The sequence below is a fragment of the Antechinus flavipes genome, chromosome 2 (assembly GCF_016432865.1).
Source record: "Antechinus flavipes isolate AdamAnt ecotype Samford, QLD, Australia chromosome 2, AdamAnt_v2, whole genome shotgun sequence".
Taxonomy (NCBI): domain Eukaryota; kingdom Metazoa; phylum Chordata; class Mammalia; order Dasyuromorphia; family Dasyuridae; genus Antechinus; species Antechinus flavipes.
The window spans coordinates 456308874-456329130 of NC_067399.1; the positions used below are offsets into that span (position 1 = coordinate 456308874).

The window sequence follows — 20257 nt, forward strand, 5'->3', positions numbered from 1 at the left end:
CTGGGAGATGCCTCTTTTCCTTTTCTTCTGATGATTCGATGAGGACTTTTGAAGCAACGTTTTCTTTAGCAGTACACTATTGCACTGAGGGGAATTGGAAAAGGGGGAGTCTTCATCCTTGAATAACTTTAAGGAAATAATAAGAGGGAAAAGGAGAGGGTGAGAGAGAAGAGAGGAAGCAGAGAGGAGAGAGAGAGAGAGAGAGAGAGAGAGAGAGAGAGAGAGAGAGAGAGAGAGAGAGAGAGCAATTTAAAAAAAAAAAAATCTGAGAATCAAGTTTCAGGACTCTTTATGTGCTGTGTAGCAAAGGATGAGGTTTACCAGCAAAGTGCAAAGGGGATCTTGAGAGAAGAAATAGATTTTTTTTTTCTTTTGCCAGAAAAAAAAAAAAAAAAAAAAAAGGAATGTGTGTTTTGAACTGGATTAAGAAGGAAAGCTGGGGAGACTGCAAAGGGGTGTGTGTGCAGAATTTCATTAAATTGTTACCTTAACATTGTCTTCTTTAAAAAAAAAAAAAAAAAAAAAAAGAGGGGGAGGGAAGGGGAGGGAGAGGAGAAAAAGAAGAAAAACATAGCCAAAGTGGTGGAAGGCTGTGCAGCTATCTGCTTCTTCCAACTGATTGATTAGTCATGAATCCCGCAGTTTTAATAGGGAATCATTCAATTGGGAAGGTGGACCGCCCTTGAGTAGATTAGCATATTCTTGTTTACTCGTCTTCTGAGGGGCTTTTTTTCCCTCTTTTCTTTCATTTTGTGAAGAAGGAGGGAGGGGGACTGGGGGAAGAAGGGGGCTGTGGCTTGTGTTATAAAGGAAGCAAAAAAAATAAATAAATTAGAGCATCTTTTTGGGGGGAGGGAATTCAGTGTATCCGTGTCTTGGGGACGCTGCTTTTTTTTTTTTTTTAAAGAGGGAGAAATAATATCAAATCAAATCAAATCAAATCAAATAAAGGCAAAGAAACCCCATCAGAGAAATAGAAAAGAAGGCATCCCAGCTGTGGAAAAAAAAAATAAGGCAGATAAAGGAGGGAAGAAAAAAATTGCAAACCAGGAGGAGTTTGATTGTATTTTTAAAGGGGAGGGGGGATAGACACCTTTAGAAAGGAAGAAAGAAAGAAATAAAAGACAAGTTAAAAGAGGACCAAATACCCAAGAAGGGTGAAGGAAGAAGAGAAGAAAGTCGAGGCGAGGAGGAGTCCAAAGCTGGCAGGTCGGAAGGATTTGCAGGAGAGAAGGGGGGGGAATATTGGAAATGCAGCTCTGGAGTTTGGTGCTGACTTTGGGGCTTCTCTGTGGAGCTCTGGCCAGCGGAGCCGAGTGTGGGATGGACGAACGCTCACGCAGGGCTAGAAGGGACACGCGGCCGAGCCGCCACCTCCACTCGGCCGCTCTCGGCACCTGTGCCACCAGGTTAGCCCGAGGCCGGCACTCACCCTCCGGCTGGGAACCTCTTCGTGCCCCCCGCAGGCGGCAGCAACGGGAGGTGAAGGGCGAAGAGGACTCTCTCATCCCCAGCCGGGCGCTCTATTTCAGCGGACAAGGAGATCAGCTGAGACTGAAAGCGGATATCGAGCTGCCCCGGGATGCGTTCACGCTGCAAGTGTGGCTTCGAGCCGAGGGAGGACAGAGGTCCCCGGCTGTCATTGCAGGTAGGTGGCCCGGCTGCCGCTGCCCTGTCCCCTCTCCTCCGGGCGGCGGACCTCGGGGCGCGCGTGCGTCTGTGTGTTTGTATGTGTGTGTGTGTGTGTGTGTGTGTGTGTGTGTGTGTGTGTACGTGTGTGCGCGCGCGTGTGTGTGTTTGCTGGGGAGGGAGAAGAAAAAGAGGCAGAAAATCTCCTATAGCTTGTGCACATGGGAGTACGTGTGTGTGTTTGTTTCCTCGGAACTGCGTGCGTGTCTTTGTGTGTCCGTGCGTCGGCCTTATTCTGTGTGTTAGGCTTTTGCACTGAGATCCCTAAGGGATAACCGGACAGGTCCTTTGTTTGTTTATTTGTTTGTTTTAAAGAAAATCTAAAAGTATTTAAATGCCTGGCTTTTAAGTAAAGCCTTCTTTTGTCCGAGGGAAGAGCTGTTCCCCAAAGTGTTTTAAATGGCAGGACCGAAACTACCCTGATGTCAGTCACCTATTTGGATCTTGGGATAAACTACCCTCGGAAGCTGCTTTGGGTAGGTGGGTGGGTGGGGGGAGGCGTGTGTGTGCGTGCCTGCCCACGCGCGTGCGAGTGGTGGCGTGGTTTTGATTGTTTTCCACTTTTTATTGGGGGTATCCCCCTTTATTTCAGCCCCATTACCCCCTCGAGACTGACAGGGGTGGAGGCTGTGTTTTCTAAAGAGCTATAAAGGAAGATGTTATTTTGAGGACGTAGTAGCCCAATTAGCAGGGAGTCGCTTTGCCTTCGGCCGCTCGGAAACACTCCCCCTTGGAAACATCACTGTAGTGCTTGGCTGGCGTCCTATATTTTCCCCCTTTAAAAATCACAAGTCGAATGCAAATTGATTCAGGGTCAACTTGCTCTACGAAAACCCTTCGGAACTAAGCTTGCTGGAGTCTGAATATACTGACAGATATTGCACTTTTCTCATTTGCATTTTATGATCCCGCAATGAATTTGAATATTCTGCTGACCTCCTCCCCCCCCTCCACCCCCATCTACTTTAGCTGTAGACCTCTAGTGAAATTGGCCGCTTCGGGAGGGTTAGAAACCCTAAAGTGTCCTGGTAAAAGCACTAACGCCCATCTTTTCTCGAAATGAACCTGTGGAAATGTCCTTAATAAAACTGGGAGGGGGAATGAAGAGGGGTGGGGAAAGGAAGAAAGGGGGAAGAGAACTCAGTCCTCAGGTCAGGAAAATCCCTAACGCCTAGAAAGAACTTTCCCTGTCCCGGGATACCTTAAAGAGATAGCTAGGGGCTCCCTCTTTTCTTTAAGGATGGTCCTGATACTGTGGATACTTTGGATTCCTTTTTTTTTTTTTTGGGGGGGGGGGGAGAAAAAGGTTTCAGCCTTCCTGTCAGTGAGTATGGTATGCACTGATTTCCTCCCTCTTAAGTCATTTCAACTTCAAAATATTTCGACTCCTCTTGTCACTTGTTCATCTTGGTCCCATTATTTTTCCCCTTGGCTTTGTTGACCTGAATCAAAAAAATGAGGGCTCCGAGTCCCGTCTCTACCAACTTTTTATCTGTTTGACCTTAGTCAAATCATTTCCCTTCCCTTTGAGCCTCATTCAGATTTTAAAACTTTGAATTAATGACTTCTAGTTCCAAATTCTGATATTAAGTTTGCTACTTTCTCCATTTCTTTTCCCTCCTCACCTCCTACCCCTCAATATCCAAAGAGTTCTTCTTTCTGTAGAAGAGGAAAACAAACAAACAAAACACACACACAAAACACCACCACTACTACCACCATCAAAGCAAATGAGTTACTTCCTCACCCCACCCCACCCCCAAGTCTGGCATTTGTTGTGCTCTTTCTGAAAACAGTCTCTGAAAGAACTCAAAGTTTATCTATGAATGGGGATCCCATTTCCCTTACTTTCAGCCAAAGTCGGGAAGTCAGAGCCGGTAATATCAAGCTGCACAGAGGTTATTAACAATAATAATACTATTTATGGAGTGCTTTATGTTTGTATCACTTTTACAAACATATAAAAGATACAGCAATGACTCCAGCTAGAAGCATCTTAAAATATTAAATCTTCTTATTTTCAATCTATACTTGCCTTGCTTGTGATCTGATAACTTCCCCAACAGGTTTAGACAGATATCATCAATGAAAACTCATAGTAAATGTGTTTTCTTTTCTTTTCTTTTTTTTTAATACGACACCTGGCGTGCCACATGAGTCTATTTTACAAGTATCTGTAATTCAGACAAGGGACCTCTCTTCATACACACTCTTTTACATGAACCAAGATTGTTGCAGTAAAATACTTTAATTGGATGGGGGAGGTTAGGTTATTGCTTGTATAAAATACCTGGTCCATTTTATGTGTGGAAATCACATTCCTCTCAAAAAGCAGTGCTGTCCCGTAGCACCAGAAAGCCTGGAGCTTTCCTCTAGAGGATTCTGGCTCCCCCCCCCCCCCTTCTCCAGCTGAAGACAAGCCAGATTTGGCTGTGTGTAAACACCTGGAATGAAGCCAGAGAAGGACTCATTCGGAGTGTCCTCCACACAGTACTGCCTCTTGGATTGAGGAGAACCTGCTCCTTCTTTGAATTAAAACAAACAAATAAGGAGATCCTGGCAGCTGACTTGAGAGGCTCTCTCTCTCTCTCTCTCTCTCTCTCTCTCTCTCTCTCTCTCTCTCTCTCTCTCTCTCTCTCTCCATATCTCATATATTTTGGATTGGAGTGTAATGGCTGGTGTGAATTTTTTTTTTTAAACTAAAGCTCTTAATTCATTGCTTCCCTTGCCCACTCCCCTCCCCACATCTAGTACCTAAACTTGAATATCTCAGTGAACACAGTTCTGTTACTGTCCACCTGCCTGGAGGAACCTTAGAATCCCTTTTGAATGTATAGAGCAGAGGGTGTTGTTTCTTTAAGTTATTACAAGCCAGGAATCCCAGGTTACCAGTCTCCAGAGAGAGGTGCCCAGCAGGGACTGCACTGCTATTTCAGGCAAAGAGTTTCTGTTTTGCTGTCAAGCCAAACTTCCTTACATCACCCTCTGCTGCAGGATTCAATTTGGTTTCGTAAAGGGCTAATTTTACAGCACTGTTAACCAGGTTCGTCATGGGGTTGGGCCAGACCTCTCTTCCCCAGTAGGCGGGCCCAAGGTCTGCACACAGCATGTGTGTGTGTGTGTGTGTGTGTGTGTGTGTGTGTGTGTGTGGTTGCAAGGATGCTGTCCCTTCGAAGACTTTCTTACCATTCTGAAAAGTAGAGCAAGAGAGAAAAAAAATAACACTTTTGCATCTGACCTTCAGAAAAGGCACAGCCTTCTTCAAATGAAGGCAGAGTAGAGTTTTTGTCTGTGCCAAGGTAAAACCAGGCCTATAGAGTTGGTCGTTTATGCTTAGCCCAGCTTTCCACCAATGTTGCAGCTTTCTTTTACAAACACCTCATCACCTCTCACCCCATACCATCATTGAACTACTACCACCCAGGAAGACCTAGTCTTCCAGAGAAAGACTTGTGAGTCGTTTCCAGGGGAGAGACGATTCCTGACAGTTTCTTCATTTTGGTAGGATTTCTGGCTCCTCACACCCTCCTCTCCCTCCCCCCCCCCCCCCATCCCAAGCTGATGCTCCTGTTAGGACAACAATAGGGTCAATTTGCTTGGGCCAGCTGGGGGGTCTGGGTAGTTAATCTGGTTAAAGTTTTTTTAGGATAAGGGAGATAAAAATGAAATGTGGATCAGGCTGACAATGTGGATTACAATTGGAAACTTCTGTTTGGAATGAGAAAGCAGTTTTATTCTGCAGTTCCTTGCTCTTTACAACAAGCTCAATGAATAAATTTATTTGAAGTGTCTATGTCTCTTTCAAGTTGCTAAGGGAGGCTGGACAAGCTTTCCTGAAGAATATGACTTACCAACTAATACATATACTACCTTTTAAGACACACAGTCTCATAGGGTTTTCTCCATTTCATAGAGAAGGAGACTGAGGCAAGGAAAGAGTAAAGTGAGTTGCCAGTTTATTCAGTCAATTGTAATCAAACATTTAATTATCAACTTTGTGCAGTTAGAAGTGCACTTAGAAGTACAGTACTAAGTAGATACATAAGAAATATTTTACTGACTGCACCAAGATTGAGAATTATTCTTTACTTTTATAGCACTTTTGAGTTTTAGTAACCTATTTAATTTATAATAATTCTGTGAAAGACTTTCACAAGTGATTTTGTCTTGTTTCAGCCATTAGTCCTACTCTTCCTTATTCCTTTGGGAGTTTCTTGGCAAAGATACAGAGTGGTTTGCCATTTCCTTCTCCAGTTTACTTTGCAGATGAAGAAACTCAAGCAAATAAACTTAAATGACTTGTTCAGGGTCACACAGCTAGTAAGTGTCTGAGGCTAGATTTGAGTGTTGGAAGATGATTCTTCCTGACTTCAGCCCAATTAACACTCCTCTCTTCCCCCATCCCCAAGAAACTGAGTTTTTGAATTATAAGGACTTGCCCAAAAGCCACTCATTAGCACTAGTACTCTGCAGAGCTTTAACATTCATCCAGATCCTTGGATTCTAAATCAAAGATTCTTTTCACTGACTGGATTTGAACCCTGATTCTGTGACCTTGACAAGTATCCTTAACTCAGTCTCAGATTAGGAAATGCTGGAAACTTGACTATTGACTTCATTAATTGTTTAAAAAATAAAGGATTTATGCTATTTGAGCTTTATGATTCTTAAAAAGTCAATAGATTCTTTTTGGAAATAGAGACTATCTATACATCCTTTTTTATTTACCCTCCTTACAACTGCAGTTCTCTTCTTTGTAACTTCTTTCTTCTATGCCTTGTAAAGCATTCCTACAGTTTAAATGGGATGAAGTATTTGGACTGATAATAGTCTTTGGAATTTCCTCATTTGACCCACTTTTCCTCCCCAATTCAGTTCACTTGACCTGCTTAAAAAACAAATAAAAAACACTGCTGCTCAAGTGTCATTCAACATGCATTTATTAAACATTTAATGAATATAGGACCCTCTTTCTTCCATGATAGGGAAAGCACAACGAATTTACAGTATCAAAGTGGGACCGGACAGCAACACAGAAAACGCAGATATAAAATTTTAGATACTAAGTATCAAACTGTACTTGGTGAAGCTGAAGATGGGAGGTTTCTTCTTAGACATTTTGTGTTTTAGGGGATTTGATGGCTATATCTCTTAAGAGATCAGGTATAAACTCCATAGTGCAGGTTCATCACTCCATCTCACTCTTGACCTAGAGGGACCACCCCAAACTTCTAGAGTTAGGAGAGGGCCCCAGGGGGCATTGAGGCCTCTGGCCTCTAAACTGAGCCTGTGAATAAGGGAGCCAATTAGTACTGGGTGGGGAGGAAGAGTGAAGGGAGGGAGTGGTTTGACTGTAGGGGAAAGTTCCTCCCTCTCCCCTCTCTCCTAAGCCTCCTCTTCATCCCCTACCCCCACCTTTCCAACTCCTCTGAGAAAGGGAAACTCCCTTTGGTCCAGGTCACTGAACCATCTGTCAGACACCTTGTCATTTGTGACATGTTTCTGTGTGAGTGATTTCTACACTTCCTTTCAGAACTTTCTTGGTCTCCTTCTGCATTGCTTGGCCCTTGAACCACCATTCAGTCTGGATGAATGAATGGGATGGAGTCTATTGGTATCTGAGCTGTTTTGTTAGACTGTCTTTTACCCAAAGGAAGGCAGGGTGGCCTTGTACCTAAATGACCCAATCTGGCTAGTCTAGTTTGATTTGGGGATGTCCTGGAAAGGTCTCTTCCGCACCCAGGTAACTCCAGGCTTGAAATTCTAGCCTTAGAAATTCATTCCTTTTCCCTAAGGCTTTCTTTTAAAATGCAAATCCTTCTGAAAGGGGTCATTGAATTTAGGTCTAGAAGTGACCTCCCAGATCTTCCAATCCAAACTCCTCATTTTAAATATATGAAGTCTGAGGTCTTGGGAGAGGAAGTTACTTCTTAGGTCACACAGGTAGTTAAGTAACTGAACTGGGATTCCAACTTTCTGTCTTCTAATACAAATGCCTGTCCTTTCTCTTCTTGTCACTAATGCTTCAATTAGCTTAACATTTGCTTTGAGGAAGTTGCATGAATTGGAGAATATTAGAAGTTTTGTTGGAGAATGGTAGATGTTGGAAGAGAACAAAAGGATAAAGAAATAGCAAGAGTTCTGGTGAAACTGAGAAAAACTTAATTAACACAATATATAGCAGAATGTATTCTAGAATGGAAATCTAGAATCCCAGATTTTACCCTAGCTCTTCCATTAATAATCCGTGTAACTTGTTTCCTTCTAGTAAATGACTATAGACAAAACTGCCATCCCTTCTGACTCTAATATTTATTTCTTAGGTCTCTTCCAACTTGAACATCCTGTGTTCTACAATCCCTTTCTTCTCTAATATTCTATGTTCTAGAAACCCTTTCAGGTTTGACATTTTGTGTTGGAAGTCCTATTTTTTTGACTTTGATGTTTTCTATACTCTTACAAATTTCTATGTTTTAAAAGTGCTTTCCAGGTCTAACATTTGATGCTTTGTATAATTTCATAATTTTACCCAAGGCTCCCTTTTCTAAAGCATTATTCCTTTTCTTTTTCTGTATATCTATTATAAGATAACAGAAATGTCTTCCATGTGTAATAATGCTCCCAATAAGGTAATGCAATCTCTATTCCAAGATCTTTCATCATGTTCTTGCACGAGGAAGGTAGTGTACTTATTATTAGCCAAACACTGAGTCTGGAGTCACAAGATTTGGGTTCAGATCCTGGCTACTGACTTGCTGCATGACTTTGAGCAATTTTTTTATCTTTTTAAGTCTTCAGGTTCCCTACCTGTAAAGTGAGGCAGGGAACTTCTCAGGATCCTTGCAGATTCTAAACCTTACTATACTTATTTTAGAGAAAGGGAAATAATTTAATAGAGGGTGAAATAAATTGTCTTCATCTATGCCAGATTTTAGCCCAAGCCTTCTGATCCAAGCCCAGGATCCTCTCCACTTGACTGTACTTCCCAGGGAAGTAGATTAGCTCTTACTTGCAAACTATGCCTTTCTACTGTGCCCATTTCTAATGCCCATTGCAGATGTTGCCCCAGAGTCTTGAGTATTTTTTTTTCATTGTGTGCTTTAACTCCCTTCTATAGGGAATTTTATTTGCAAATGAGTGCTATGTGTTTTTACTGTATTTTTGTTTAGAGAACTGTTTCAAAGCATGTGGTGGAAAAAGAAAAAAAAAAAAAAAACCCACAACAATTGGGTGATTCAGGCTGATTTCCCTACTTGATTGGAGGTCTGGAACTAGAAGTTAGAACACTTGAGTTCTAGGCCTAGTTTAGACATTTGAGCAAATTGCTTTATTTATCTTTCTTCACCTCAATTTCCTCATCTGTAAAATTGGGGTTCAATTTAAATGATTTCTAAGCTCCTTTTCAGTTCTGAATCTTATGAACCTATGATGGAGGGGGAGAAGAGATGGGAGGGCGTGGAAGGAAGGGAGACCCTTGCTGTGGGCATTAATTACAAAATTTGAAATAGAGATCCCTGAGTAAAAGGCACCAAAGTAGTCCCAGAGGGGTACTTCCTGTGGCACTCTCTATCCATCATTCATTTTGCTAAGCCCTTGATCCCTCAAATCCCAATAGTCCCTAATTAAACAAAACCCACTCTAGCCAGATCCCTGTCTCCCCCCACACATCCACCCTCAGCCTGCTGCTTGAGCCTTTGATATCATTCTAATAGGGTAGTTTCACAGATTAAAATGTTTAAACTGTTTCTGCCATCTGGGGTCATCTTTCCCTCCATTTTATCCTGCCTTCTGCCGGAAATCCCCAGCCAAGGGGATATTCTCCATTAATACCTGCTCATCTCCCATCCCTGGAATATCTCTCCAGTTCTCTCTCTTGCATGCATGCACAATTCCCAAGGCCCTTTGATTTTTCTCAGATCAATAGAGCATTTAAACTCCAATCATAAAGAAAAGAAAGCGTGTTTATTCTCCTAAATTGTTTGACTGGAATGCAGACGCCTGCAAAAGAAGGGAGTGATGGGGGGGAGGGTGGGGTGGCCCACTCATTGTTTATAAGGAGTTTGCCATTCAAGTTTCTGGAAGTCTAGAGTTCTGAAAGCATATTGAGAAGGCAGGTAGGAAGGAAACTTGGGGTGATGTATGTGTTTGTGGGTATGAGTACATGTATGTTCATTTTTGAGAGGCAGAGAAGATAAGGAAGACTGATAAGAAAGAAGAAACCAGAGGGAGTGTGAGAATAAGAAATTAGGGAAGACTTTTCTTGATTTCAATTGTTTGCATTCGAATTCAAGACCTGTTTTATTCTTGTATCTTCATATATTTTCTATCTCAGTTAGAGGGAAAAAATACCCCCCAAAAAACCAAAAAGATTTTATTTTGCATACAGTTTCTCCTGTTTCTTCTGTATCAAATGATAATACTCTCATTTTCCTTGGTCCTTTTACTTCTCTTCATCTTATCAGTTGCTGATTTAAGCCTCCTTAGCTCTTTGCAGGCCTATCTGCTCTTCTGGTATCCCCTCATGTCCCTCTTTACTGGTTAAAAGGCCTTTCACTCGATTTCCCTTTGGTCTGGCAAGCCTTATATCGACCCCTGTGACCTTAAGATCTCAGATCTTCTATTCATGGGCCACCCTTTGAGGAGAATGAGCCTTCTTTCTTAGAAGTGCTGGGATCAGCTCCCCTAGATGAAGGACTTTCCTTTGGGAAAGTTGTCTCTGTGGATAGTCTTGACATGCATTGTTTTTGACATAGAAAGAGCTATCCAAAGGAGCTACTGATTCATGGCTCTGAGTATATGTGTAAAGTGTAACTGTAAAGTTAGGCAGCTGATTAACAAACATCCTGGAACTCACATGTCACAATGACTGCTGTCCCTTTCAAGATAGAATCATGGAATTTTGGAACAAAAAGGGACTGAGCCTCAATGGTGGTTGGGAAAAGAACAATAGACTCAGAATCAAAGAATCCTTGCATCTGCTACTTAGTCTGTGACTAGATAAATTGCTTAACCTCTTTGGGACCCAGTTTTCCTCCTTTGTAGAATGAAAAGTTTGGATCAAACAATCTCTTCAGCTTTACATTCTATGAGATCTAGTCCAAATACTTAATTTTACTGATTTAAAAAAAAGATTATGAGAAATGAAGTGTCTTACCTAAAATCATGTAGTCAGTGGAGAATCTGTGGAGAACTCTATCTATTCCTATATTTATCATCATATATCTAACAAATCAATATAGAGATATCTATATAGTTTTCTATATAAGAGCTATCTAGCTACATGGATATCTTTTATCTTTAGGTAGCTATATAGGTATATAGGTATATAGATATATCTTTATAGATGTATCATTATGTAGATGTCTTTTATATGCTTTCTCTGTACACTGTGTAGAGTTTATATACATACAGATGAGACATTTACATCTATAATTTATTTCCACATACATATACATGCATGTATATTATGCATATATCTGTGTATGTGTACAGTATATATTCATGTATATGTGTGTAAATTTTAGCACTTTATGCACTAAATAATAGCTTAAAACCTATCTAAGATTTTTGGGATGATTTGTAGTATGCTTTAAGGTTAACAAAAGTGCTTGACAAATAGTATTGCATTTGAAATTTGCTTATAATTTATAAACACATGTATACATATAATATGATTGATATGTAAAAGAAATATTTTTGATTGATTGTCTCAGGATACACAGGCATGTTCATATATCTCAGTGTGAACTTTTATGAATATAAGAAAGAAGAATTGTGAAATTCAAAACACTCAGCAAAATAAGAAATGGTTTGTTTGATATTGGCAAGATGTGGAGTGAAATTGACGGGCATAGTCTCAAAGCCCAGTAGAGCTAGATATTTTAACATATCCTAGAATATTAAAATTTAAATGGGCCTTAAAATTGTAGGATCTTAAGATTCAGAGCAGGAAGGAATCTTAGCCACCATCGAATTCATCTAGTTTTTAGGGACCATCTAGTTTTAAAGATGAGGCACCTGAAATCGAAATATATTAAGGGACTTGCCCAAAGTCACATAGCTATTAAGTGATGAAAGCAACATTGAAACCTAGGATCTTTGACTTAGTCAATGTAATGACCTAAGGCGACCTCTTTATTTTCCAAAGGCAATAGGGAATTGAAGTGATTCCCCTCCCTCCCTTCCCCCTCCAAGATCCATCTAACTAAAAAATAATAGTACTACTATCTAAGAAAGAGCTCCTGATTTTGATACTTTTAATACTACATCACACTGAGAACCTGGGAGAACCTATAATAATAGGAAATTAGAGTTGAAGAATCATAAAAACAAATATATTTTATATTGTGCTTCTTGAAATCTGTCTGCCTCAGAAAGTTTGATTAAGCTACCTGTAAAAATCCTTTTTTTCTATTGTAGCATGATTATCCAATTCATATATTCATTGTTTAAGGAATTTTTCTATATATTTTTCTTTCATTCTTCCCTTCAGTCAGTCTCCCAGCTTCCTTTCTTATTTTCTCATAGTCTCTCCTGAGTACCAATCTTGTGTCACCAACAATAATTCTAGGATATTTCAAAGTGGATACTTCACAATTAGCTTAAACTTAACTCAACTTATCCAAAACAGAAGTCATTATCTTTCCCCTAAATGCTCTCTCCTTTTCTGAATTTTCCTAATACTGACATAAGTATCATAATCTTCAAAATCACCTAAGCCTGCATCCTTGGTATCATCCTCTACTTCTCACTCAAACTCACCTTGCACATGTAATCTATCCTCAAATCCTGTCATTTCTACCTTCATAACGTATCTTATGTGTGTTGTCTTCTCTAGGTGCAAGTGCTCATTAGCTCTTGCTTGAACTATTGCAGTAACTTTCCAGTTGTCCTTCTTGCCTGAAATCTTCACCTATTCCACTCCATTCTCCACTCAGATGTTTTCTAAATCCAGAGTTCTGACTTAATCATTCTTCTGCTTAATACATTTCATTTCATTCTCATTACTAGAATAAAATATAAAATCACTTGTTTGGCTTTTAAAGCACTTGCAACATGCTCCCTTCCTAACCTTCTAGGTTTCTTACTCCCCTCTAGTCACCCTATAACCAGAAATATCTGCCTTCTTATTGTTTCCTGAAGAGAACATTACCACTTGTGTTTGTATTTTTATGCCTTTTTGCTGACTATCTTCTAGGCATACAATGATTTTCCTCTTCCTCCTCATCTCCATTTCCTAATTTCCCTGGTTTCCTTCAAGTCTCAATTTAAATTCCACCTTTTACAAGAACCCTTTTCTGACTTAATCCCTCCATTCCACTCTCTTAGTGCTATCCTTGTGAGGTAACCTACCATTTAAAGTTTATATATAGTATATGTACATAGTTATTTACATATTTCCCCCCAGTAGAAGATGAGTTCCTTATTGGTAGGGCTCATGTTTTTGTTGTTCTTTGTAGCTCTATTACTTAGCAGTGTGCTTGGTTCATGATAACTTAATAAATGCTTGTTGACTGCCTGATACTATTCTCCTGAGACCTCCTGTCCTCAAGAAATGCCCTAGAAGAACAACTCTTTCTTATATTTCCCTTAAAAGGACTAGGATACTACAAGATTTCACATGGGACAGCAGAGCTCAAATCATTGGGTTAAATTTATATGTAGTTTCTGATGGCAGAGTGAATGTAGTAATGAAATGAGATTCAGGGGCTCATTGTTCATAGGATCAGAAATATAGAGTAGGAAGGGGCCTTAGCGATCATCTAGTTCAACTAATTCTTTTATTTTCAACTAAGATCAAAAGAGATTGAATGTTTAGCCCTGAAATTACACAGTTTGGGAAGAACCAACATCCTACAGGACTCAGGTTCTGTGATTATCAAGTTCACTGTTCTATGGACTTTTCCCTTAATGCCTCCTAGATTTTGCCACAAGCTGGTCATGTGATCTTGAGCAAGTCATTCATTTCTCCAAGAAATCTTGGTCTCTCCATCTGTAAAACAGATTTCACAGAATATAAGTTTCAAAAGAAACAGTAGAGATCATATCCATCACACTAATTTTAGCAATGAAAAAACTGAAGCTCAGAAAGTAAGATTGATTTGCCTGTAGTCACACAACTAAGTGGTAAAGTTTAGAAGGGGACCCATATTGCCTGTCTTCCAATCTAGGGCTTTTTGTACTGAAATGATCTACCTAGTTTGCAGGATTGTTGTAAAGATTATATGAGATGAGAGATTTAAAATTGTTTTGCGATCATTAAAATTCTGTGTGCAGCCAATATTATTATTTTTATCCCATAAAGCACTCTAAGGCTTGTGTATGGAGAACATGAGTGCTCATTGTACTAGACTTACTCATTAGATCAATAAAAAGGTCAGTGACTGCCTAAGTACCATCAATGTGGTGCCTTGTTCATTCTTTAAAGAAACAGTATTCTTGAAATGACTGTTGGTCCCTGATGGAGAGCATTCTTTAAGTAAACAAGAGTAGGATAAAATAGTACATGTGTGGAAAGAATCAAGTTTATCAGTGGCTCAGAAAAAGGAAAATCTCTATGAAGTGGCTCAGATCTGTGGATTGACAACATTCTGAAGGACTAAGTAGTATGGTGAATTTATGATCTGAGGCATGTGTGTGTGTGCGTGTGTGTGTGTGTGTGTGTGTGTGTGTGTGTGTTTGGGGGAGGGAATGCCATGGGAAGCTCTCAGTATAGAGTTGTTTAGGTTGCTAAAGCATTTTCTACATGTACCTATCATATTCCCACTAGCCTTGTTAAAACAAGCATATTCATTGAATACAGTGCTGCCTTTGTGTTCTCAGCAACAAACACATATTTGGGAGCCTACTGGACATAACCTGCTTCTCTCTATCTCTCTGTCTCTTTCTGTGTTTTTCTCTTTGTCTCTTTCTCTGTCTCTGTGTCTCTGTGTTCCTCTGTCTCTCTGTCTCTGTCTGTCTGTCTGTCTCTGTCGTTTTCTTTGTCTCTATTTCTGTTTCTCTCTCTTCATTCTTCTCTCACTCCCTTTCTATATGTCTCCGTTTCCCCCTCTCCTTCATTCTCTTCATCTTCTTCTGTCTCTTTTTATCTTTTTTCTTCCCTCTCTATCTTTCTGTCCTTCTCTATGTTTGTCACTCTCTCCTCCTTTTCCTCTTATGTCTTTTCTCTCTCTCTTTGCCTTTCCCCTCTTGATTTCTTTTCTCTGCTTTCCTTTCCTCCTTTCTTCTCCCTCCCTCTTCCATCCTTTCCCTTTCCCCTTCTCTGTGCCTCTCTCTTTCCCTTTCCCTCCCTCTTTCTCCTCCTTGTCTTTTCTTCCCCATTCCCTCTCACTGTCTTGCCCCTCCTTTCTAAGTCAAATGCCAGCAGGAATAGCTGTTTACAAACAAAGACTCCAGGAGTCCCGTATCTGCAGGCTGAGTGTGTAGTTTAAATAAGCCCACAGAAATCTGCTCCAGACCCTGTGCTTTGAAAGTCTTCGCTTGACTGTGTGTATTTCAGTGAGCATCTCTGTGTCGAAAGCTTCCTGATTGTGTAGCTCTCCATCTGCCTTAATGTCTGGCTTCCTCTGTCTCCTTCCAGTTATTCATTAAAGCCATTAGAAGGAAGGGAATGGAAAGGCAGGCTGCTGGGAGCATCCGTCGCCAGGAAGATTTGAAAAACAAAACACAACATGGGATTTCTAGAAAACAACCAAAGAACCAAAACAAACCCACCACATTAAGGCTGTAGTAGCCTGTGATGTAAATAGAGATTGGATGAGACAAGCAAGTCAATCATGTGGATTTAAAAATAATAACACCAAAGATACAGTAACAGTCCATCTAGCATCACTGAGGGAGTACTGAGTATCTACATAGTTGGAAAGACAGTATGTCTCTGGGGAAAATACTGGATGGGCTGAGAATCAAGAGAACTGTATGGGAACACTTCTTTACTACCAGTTAGTTATATAACCTTGACCACTTCTCTCTTAATCTTTGTTTTCTCACCTGTAAAATAGGTGGGGAGGGTTAGCTCATGTCTCATGCCTCTTCTAGTTCTAAACCTGCTATAAATCCAGATAATATCTGTCAATGGTTCAAGTGGGCAGGTGGCGCTGTTTAATAGAAAGAACCCAGATTTGGGAATCCAATGAAAGTGGGTTAAAATTTTCTGTGTAACATTTAATCTGTGTGACCTTGGGCCTTAAGTCATTTAGTCTGTGAACTTCATTTCTTCCAATTGTAAAAGGAGAATATTGAGCCAGATTCCTAAAATTTTAGTGCTGAAACTTTTCAAAATAGATTTTAGCTATGTGGGATGAAACCTTTCTATAACATTCATTGTTTTCATCCCTTCTTAAGTAAGGTAAAAAGTCTTTTAACCTTTTCTCAATGACTAACAATAGGGAGTTGATACCCAAGATAAATAAGGAGAAAGTAAGACAATATCTAGTTTCTTACATGAATTCAAGTCACTTGGTCAAGGTGAACTAAATCTTAAAAGAATCAAAAGTTGTGAACTGATATTAAGTGAAGTGAGCAGAACCAAGAGAACATGGTACACAGTACAACAGGATTATGTGATTATCAATGTGATAGATTTAGATCTTCTTAACAAAGGGGTAATGTAAATTAATTCCAGTAGATTTGGGATGAAAAGTGCTATCCACCACCAGAGATAGAATTGTGGAGACTGAAGGAAGGTCAAAACATAGCATTTTCACCTTTTGTTGTTGTTGTTGATTTGCTTGTTTTGTCCCCCTTTCTAATGTTTTTTATCCTTTTAATCTGATATTTTTCCACAGCATAATTTTTTTTTCTTGAGGCATGATGGATATGGAGATATATTTAAAAGAATTGTACATGTTTAATCTACATCAGATTGCTTGCTCTCTTGGAGAGAGGGGTGAGAAGAGGAGAGGGAAAAAATTTGGAACACAAGTTTTTGTAAAACTGAGTGTTGAAACTATCTTTGCATGTATTTCAAAAAATAAAATACTATTAAAAGAAAAAAAGAATTAGAAGATGTGATTATGGAGCATCTGTCAGTAATCTCTGAGAGATTGTAAACAATGAGAGAAGATTCAAGAAAAGTTGATCTCACATTTAAAAAAATATATTTTTATTTAAAGTTTTGAGTTCCAAATTCTTTTCCTGCCTCTTCTTTCTCTTCCTCCCCTCCCCCATGCAAAAAAATACATTATAAATGTGTGATCATGTAAAACATTTTCATGTTAATTATTTTGTATTAGAAAACTAGAATTTAAAAAAATGAAAAACTGCATGTTTCACTCTGTATTCAGTAATTATTAGTTCTTTCTCTGGAGGAGATAATATGCTTCATCATAGTCCTTTGGGATTCTCTTGAATTATTGTATTGCTAAAAATAGGTGTCATTCACAATTCTTCATCAAACAATATTGTTATTAAATATGTACAGCATTCTCCTTGTTCTGTTCACTTCAGTATGCATCACTTCATATAAGTCTTTATGGGTTTTTCTGAAATCATCTTGCTTGTCATTGCTTATAGCATAATAATATTCAATTACAATTATATACTACAGCTTATTTAGCCATTCCTCAATTGATGGGCATCCTTTTGATTTCCAATTCTTAGTCACCACACACATCACACACACACACACACACACACACACACACACACACACACATATAAAAGAGTACACTAATTTTTCTATGTAAGTAGGTCCTTTCCACCTTTTCTAAGTCTTTGGGATATTGGCTTAGCAGTGTTATTACTGTATCAAAGGGTATGCACAGTTTTATAGCTCTTTGGGTACAGTTCCAAATTGCTCTCCAGAATGATTGGACAACTCTGTGAACAATGTATCAGTGTCCCAATTTTGCATGTTCCTTTTTTTTTTTTTTTGTCATATTGGCCACTCTGATAGGTGTGAAATGATAACTCAAAGTTGTTTTAATTTGCATTTCTCTGATTATTTGTGATTAGGGCATTTTTTTTCATAAGACTATAGATAACTTTGATTTTTTTATTTGAAAACATCCTGTTCATATACTTTGACCATTTAACATTTGAGAAATGACTTGTATTTTTTTTTTTTTTTTTTACAAATTTGACTCAGTTCTCTCTGTATTTGAGAAATGAGGCTTTTATCAGAGATACTTATTGCGTTTTTTTTCCTTTCCTTTTAGTTTTAGTTGCATTAGTTTTGTTTGGGCAAAACCTTTTGAATTTTGTATAACTAAAATTATCCCTTTTACATTTCATGATGCTCTCTGTATCTTTTTTGGTCCTAAATTATTTTCTTATCCATAAATGAGACAGATAAATTATTCCATGCTCCTTCATTTTGTTTGTGGTATTAACCCTTATGTGTAAATCATATATGATTTGGCCTTTTATTGTTATGCAGTATTAGATGTTGGTCTATAGCTAGTTTCTGCTATACTATTTTCTAGTTTTCCCAGAAGTTTTATCAAATAATGAGGACTTTTTTAGATGGAAAGAAATTTGAGTCTTTAAATGATAAACAATGATTTTAGAAGGTTGAAACAAATACTAAGAAGCTTCAGAATTGTGCAAAGATGTGTAATATTTATGTCCATGAAGAAAAGTATTAAAGGTTAAAATAGAAAAGTATTTGAAGATGTGAACTAATATATTGCTAAGTGATATCTGGAGTACCAGTCTCCTCTCATTCCACTTCATCTTGTTTACTTCCACCAAATAAATTTTCCTAAAATACTACTTTCATAGTATTCTTCTATTCAAAAACCTGCCAGGACTTCTCACTACCAACAGTTAAAATCAAAGCCATACAAGCCTGGCTTCTATTTCTCTTTCCAAACTTTTCTAATTACTCTATCCAAGCTAACCTACTCAAGGATATTAATGGTAGAAAGTGAACACATATATGCCTTCTCATTCTGTGTGATTCCTGTCTGTGTTCTCCTAGAAATCTTCCATATATGTGCTGCTCTCCTCCCCCCTCCCCCCATGCTGATAGATTTCCTCTAAGTCTCTTCATATACAGGCACCAATGCAGCTATTCATTGATTATCTCTTGCTCTTAATATCTGACTAACATACCTCCTTTTCTGGTCATTTATCTTTTATGAAACTTTCTGCATGTAGTTCTTTATTGTTCTTTATTAATGTATCTCTTGGCTGACCTACAATTTTGATTTTTTTTGTTCTAGTTCATGATTTACATTATACAACATTTACTGAATAAATACTGATGTTAAAATATGGAGTTTTAGATTTAGAAGAAGCTTTGAGTTCTTAAAAAATTTCTAATCCAGCTCATTCTCTTCATACCTAATTGAGGTCCCAGTTCACTGTCTGTCTACAGTTTCTGTACAAGATAATATGGCAGAAAATCCATCCTGGTGGATGAACTACCCATCATCAAATTGCATCATAGGCTAGACAAGAGGCATTCTTTATACACTTGGGATTTTCTATGTGGATAGCTAATTTGAACTCTTTTGAGTGATTATAGATCTCAGGAGGCTCTGTAGTGTTCTAGGGCTTGTTGCAATCAGGACAGTGTAAAGTGGAAATGGGGCACCTGAAGGATCGATAATAAATAAAATTTATGTAGCACTAATGTTTTCAAAACACTTTATATATTATCTCATTTGACCATCACAAAAATTCTGTCATGTCATTGCTATTATAATATCTCTTTTACAGCTGAGAAAATTGAAGTCAAGTGGTTAAGTAACTTGCCATGGATTATACCAGTAATAATTATCTAAGGGAAGATTTGAACTTCAGTTTTCCTAACTCCAAATCCAATTCTCTAAATTACATCTAGATACCTTAATTATGCCACTTAATTAATACTTATAAAGTCATCAAAAGACTTTGCAGATACCATCATTGGGAACTTCAGCATTATTCCATCTATTGAACATTGATCACTGGCACTATCATCTCTACTACTACTCCCAACATTTTTCTTTTTCTTCAACTAGTCTGTCCAGACAATAGGGTTAAGTTTATAATCATGAAATACAAAGTAAATATTTTTAACAGCAATAATTCAGTGGGATCATTTGTTTGGAGAACTATTAAGGAAAGATTTTATACCACTGAACAAATAATATTTTTTAGTTAGATAAAGTTTTATTACTCTACTGACATATATTTTGAGAATGCAGTATCAACTCTATTCCAAAATGAAGCATTAGAACAGGACTTCGTAGTACATACACACCCATACATATGCATGTATATGCATGCACATATACACACACAACATATGTATTATACACACGTGTACATATACATATACACACATGTGTATGTGTGCTTATGTATGTGTCCTTTCCTTATAATTTAGCCTTAAAATTACCATATAAAGTTGGAAATAACTCAAATTAATTTTTATCTATGTCATTAATACAAATAATATGAACCTCATTAAAAAGAAAAAAAGATAATAAAATTGTGGCTTTGACAGGTTAGGTAAATTACCTATGAGCTAGGAAGCATCAGAGCCAGGATGAGAAGCCAGATCTTTGACTTACATGTCTAGTGCTCTTACCTCTTCATGTTGACTTTCAATTATTCAGAGAATTCAAAACCATTTCTT

At 38.5% G+C, this 20257-nt stretch overlaps 1 protein-coding gene across 1 annotated transcript in view; it reads left to right on the forward strand.

The window, feature by feature from the left end:
- The first annotated feature begins 254 nt into the window (after window positions 1-254).
- Window positions 255-20257, forward strand: part of PAPPA (pappalysin 1) — a 267563-nt gene continuing 247560 nt past the window's right edge. The window contains exon 1 of the mRNA XM_051979518.1: window positions 255-1648. Coding sequence (XP_051835478.1) covers window positions 1252-1648 — 397 coding nt within the window. The 5' untranslated portion in view covers window positions 255-1251. The remainder of the gene's footprint in view (window positions 1649-20257) is intronic.